This window comes from Notothenia coriiceps, unplaced genomic scaffold (genome assembly GCF_000735185.1).
Source record: "Notothenia coriiceps isolate Sejong01 unplaced genomic scaffold, NC01 NC01_scaffold00031141, whole genome shotgun sequence".
Classification (NCBI taxonomy): Eukaryota; Metazoa; Chordata; class Actinopteri; order Perciformes; family Nototheniidae; genus Notothenia; species Notothenia coriiceps.
Window position 1 is genome coordinate 53,767 of NW_011363842.1, and position 3,645 is coordinate 57,411.

A 3,645-nucleotide genomic window follows, 5' to 3' on the forward strand; every position below is an offset into this window, starting at 1 on the left:
GAATCATGTGGACCCCCAACTAAAATTAGTGATGCTGGGTGTCTCATGGGAGATGCAGTTTGTGGGTCTATAGTTCATCACAAGGAGAAACGGGGCTGTGAACTACAACTCCCATTATAAGATATTGTTATTGGATATAGGATCTGCAGCTGTAGTTATTGCAATTTTCATAAATGGGGGAGGTGGGGAAATGGGGGCAAGATGATGAAGGCTAAACACTCTTCACAACAACTTCAGTGAACCCACGGTCCTGGAATCAGGCATAAAAGGAATGAAAACAAGGCAGAATACTTAGCCTAACAACAGACAGCAATCAGCAATATTATGCTCTTAAAGTGTGTTTTCCTGCATTTTCCTACAAACTTCTTTATGAAGCAATAATAAGCTTCATTGTTTTTAACAGTGTTTTGTGTAAAACTCATCAGCACTTTCATGTTTCAGTGATTTGGATACAGCCTATGCTAATAATACTCTGTAAATCAGTCTTTTGAGCCAGAACTGTCGCTGATTGCGTAAGAACCTTGATCTCACTTACGAACACAAGATGGCAGTGTAGTTTCAGCACAAACCCACATTCAATAGCAGTTCAGGGGAATCACAGACAAAACCAAGTCAAAAACAGAACGCTTATACATTAAGTGACAGATGGTTTGAAAACTAAACATTTACATTAGTCTATTAAACTGTCAGAATAAATGGGCAACCAGACCACACTGCACTTTTTAAAATGAGCTCACAGTGAGTGTGGCAATAACTAAAAGGTTAACACCCATCGCACCACAACCCCATGCAAACGATCAGCCTTAGTCGTCAGTAAGCCTTTATCTTTAATCTTCGTCTTCAGCAACAGAGGGAGACACATTCAGTTGAGACAAGAAATACTCACAATTGTTCACATTGTGGATACAATCGTTGTTTGAACATATAAAATACATTATTGAAATAAAAAACAATGAATAAGATATTTAAATAAAGAATACAAAAAATAGTATTGTACAGTGGTCCAGTATCAAATATTTACAACTGTACATCTACAAAATATTTTTCTGAACTTTGTAATGTTACCATGTAAATGCTACAGTGAGTATCACAATAAGAACGCTTTTATTTGTCCCACAGCGAGGTAATGTACATACAGGAAAGGGACAGTGCAGACAAGAGTAGAAGATCGACATAAGTAAAAAGGCAAGCACAAAATAAAAGCACGCTAAATAGGGGAATATAAAATAAACTACTCAGCAGTGAGGAGGAGCTGCTGTAACAGGCTACTACTCAGAGTACTTGTTTTTCTTCCTGAGGACTGCACCTATACAGCTTCATTTTCTTTGGAAACATAGGACATGAAAGACCTTGTTTATGTAATGTAAAAATGAAGGGCATAATGATAAATGTTCAACTTGGTAAATGATTGAATACCTTTTTTAAGGTAAATTCAAATACCTAATATTTGCATGGAAAGCACCGCATTGTGAAATACATTTTTTTCTTTCGACATGTTTAGTGTGTCCCAATACACAGGATACATGTCCGGACAATTTGTAATGCCTGTATTAATATATTCCTAAGAAGTTCAATGAATGCTATTGCCTGACAACAACTCCTAAACACAGCATTCTCACCAAACACTGAGCTTACACTTTGACTATAGACTTACAAGCATATACAGTACAGACAGTAGTGTTGGTTTTTTCTAACAATAAATGCCTAATACCATAGTGCTGTGCTCAGCATGCTACCTTCAGATAAACAGACAAATCAATGTTTACAGAAAAATAAAGTTTGCATATGCTGACAGTTGTGATGCCAGACGTGGGATAGTATGACGAGATCTCCTTGGAGCAGCTCAAATACAGACTGATCTGTAAGGGGAATTGTGATCCTGCCCTTCTAACACTAACCCATTGATCACATCACACACACTAAAGTCTCTATCTCAAACTTCTCCCATCCTGGTTGATTTTCAGAGGTAGTGCGCTGCTGTTGATAAGGCCCGTGTCAGCTCACAGGTTGTCCTTGTTCAGCAGTGACAACACACCAAGTTCTTCCAGCTTGGCTCTGGCTACTTCCTCCCAGCCCTTATTGGCTCGAGGGTTCCTGGGTGACGGGTGCATAATGCCCTCGACTCGGACCCTAACCCCTGCTGCTGACAAGGCTTTCCTCGCTCGCTGCTCTGCCACCCTCCCAACCCCGATCACCATGGAGACACCCAGAGCCTCCACTGCCTGGCACAGAGCAATGTCACACAGAGCGAGGAGGGCCTCCCGCTCACCTGCAGGCAGCTCAGGGGGGGTTAGATTCTTCCCACTGGCCCCGAGGAACATGAGCGGACATAGATTGTGCACAAAGCAGTGCTGGAAGAACAGTGCTGGTTCACCACACAGCTTCCTGAAGAAGCCCCAGAAACGTGCGCCGCTCACTTCCTTCTGAGTGCAGGCAAGTCCTGTGATCCGCCGCTTTGGATGCTCGTCCTGAGGATGACCCACCTCCCCTGTGATCTGCAGCCAATCCACAACTGAGCTCACCTCACCAAAGGGGACCTGTGGCCAGAAAAGTAGATATTAGTTTTTTTACCACATCATTTACTGCAGTACTTGACACTGATTTGTGTTGGTTAAAGGTAAACGGCACACCAGCAACTGGTTAGAAAAAAATTAGGAAAGTATAGTTTGAACTAGGTTTATTTAAAAAAAAAAATCTGAATTCCTAGATTAAAATCTGAGTTTTGAGATTTTAATTTGAACCCTTTTTTCCCCGCTAGGAATTCTGAATTCAAACTAAGCATTCTTAGATAAATTATTATTTAGATCTCAAAATTCTAAATGTGAATTTAGAAAAAGGGGGGGGGGGTATGTCACAATGTTAATAGTGGTATTGAGACCAAATATGTAATCATTTATTGTTAGAATCATCCTTTCAATACATGATACAGCTAATACAGATACAAAAACAAAATACCAGTAATGTGTCAAAGATCACCTGTCAGTTGCATGGTTGCGTAGAGAAAAATACAACAAGATTTAATCTTAAGAAAATTACCATGAAGTGAGCATCAGGAGAAAAAGATAAGGCAAAGACTTACAGTATAAAATGTACAGCCACGTGATTATATAATATGTATATAACATTGCACAATATATAACAAAAAAAGGGAAACCAAGCATGTAAAACAAATGAAGTGTACAGAATATACAACAAGGCACTGTGGAAGAAACCTGTCTTTGGATGGATCTGCCGCCCGAGGAGCTCCAGTGAAATGTTGTAGGAATGTTACGCTGCAAACAATCCCACTGAGCAATTCTTTAAACTAAAATCTGATAAATTACACAGATAATTCAGAAATGATTACTAATACTTGTTCGATATTTTTGTGAGCCACTTAAAGGGGCATTGCGCACTTTAAATTGTGCTACATAAGGAGCTTCGATGAAAATGACCATTTCTGACTTTTAGTCATATTTTGGCATGGGAAAGGGATTCCCTTTATTTTTTTTTTCTTTGTCTTTTATTTTAATTTTAATATTGTCTATATTGTCTATATAATTTGTATCTGTATAAGTCACTTTTGTGAGGGCAAAAAAAAACAACAACAATAAAAAGTTGGTCACAAAAAAAGGTCGAATTGTGAGATAAAAATCGGAATTGTTT

The 3,645-nt window shown here is 39.0% G+C and overlaps 1 protein-coding gene across 1 annotated transcript; it reads right to left on the bottom strand.

The window, feature by feature from the left end:
- Positions 1–828: 828 nt before the first annotated feature.
- smug1 (single-strand-selective monofunctional uracil-DNA glycosylase 1) lies at positions 829–2,549 on the bottom strand (the record flags this gene model as incomplete). Its single annotated transcript, XM_010787757.1, has 1 exon — positions 829–2,549. A coding segment is annotated over one exon (549 nt), but the record flags the coding sequence as incomplete, so codon positions are not given.
- Between the last annotated feature and the right edge of the window lie 1,096 nt (positions 2,550–3,645).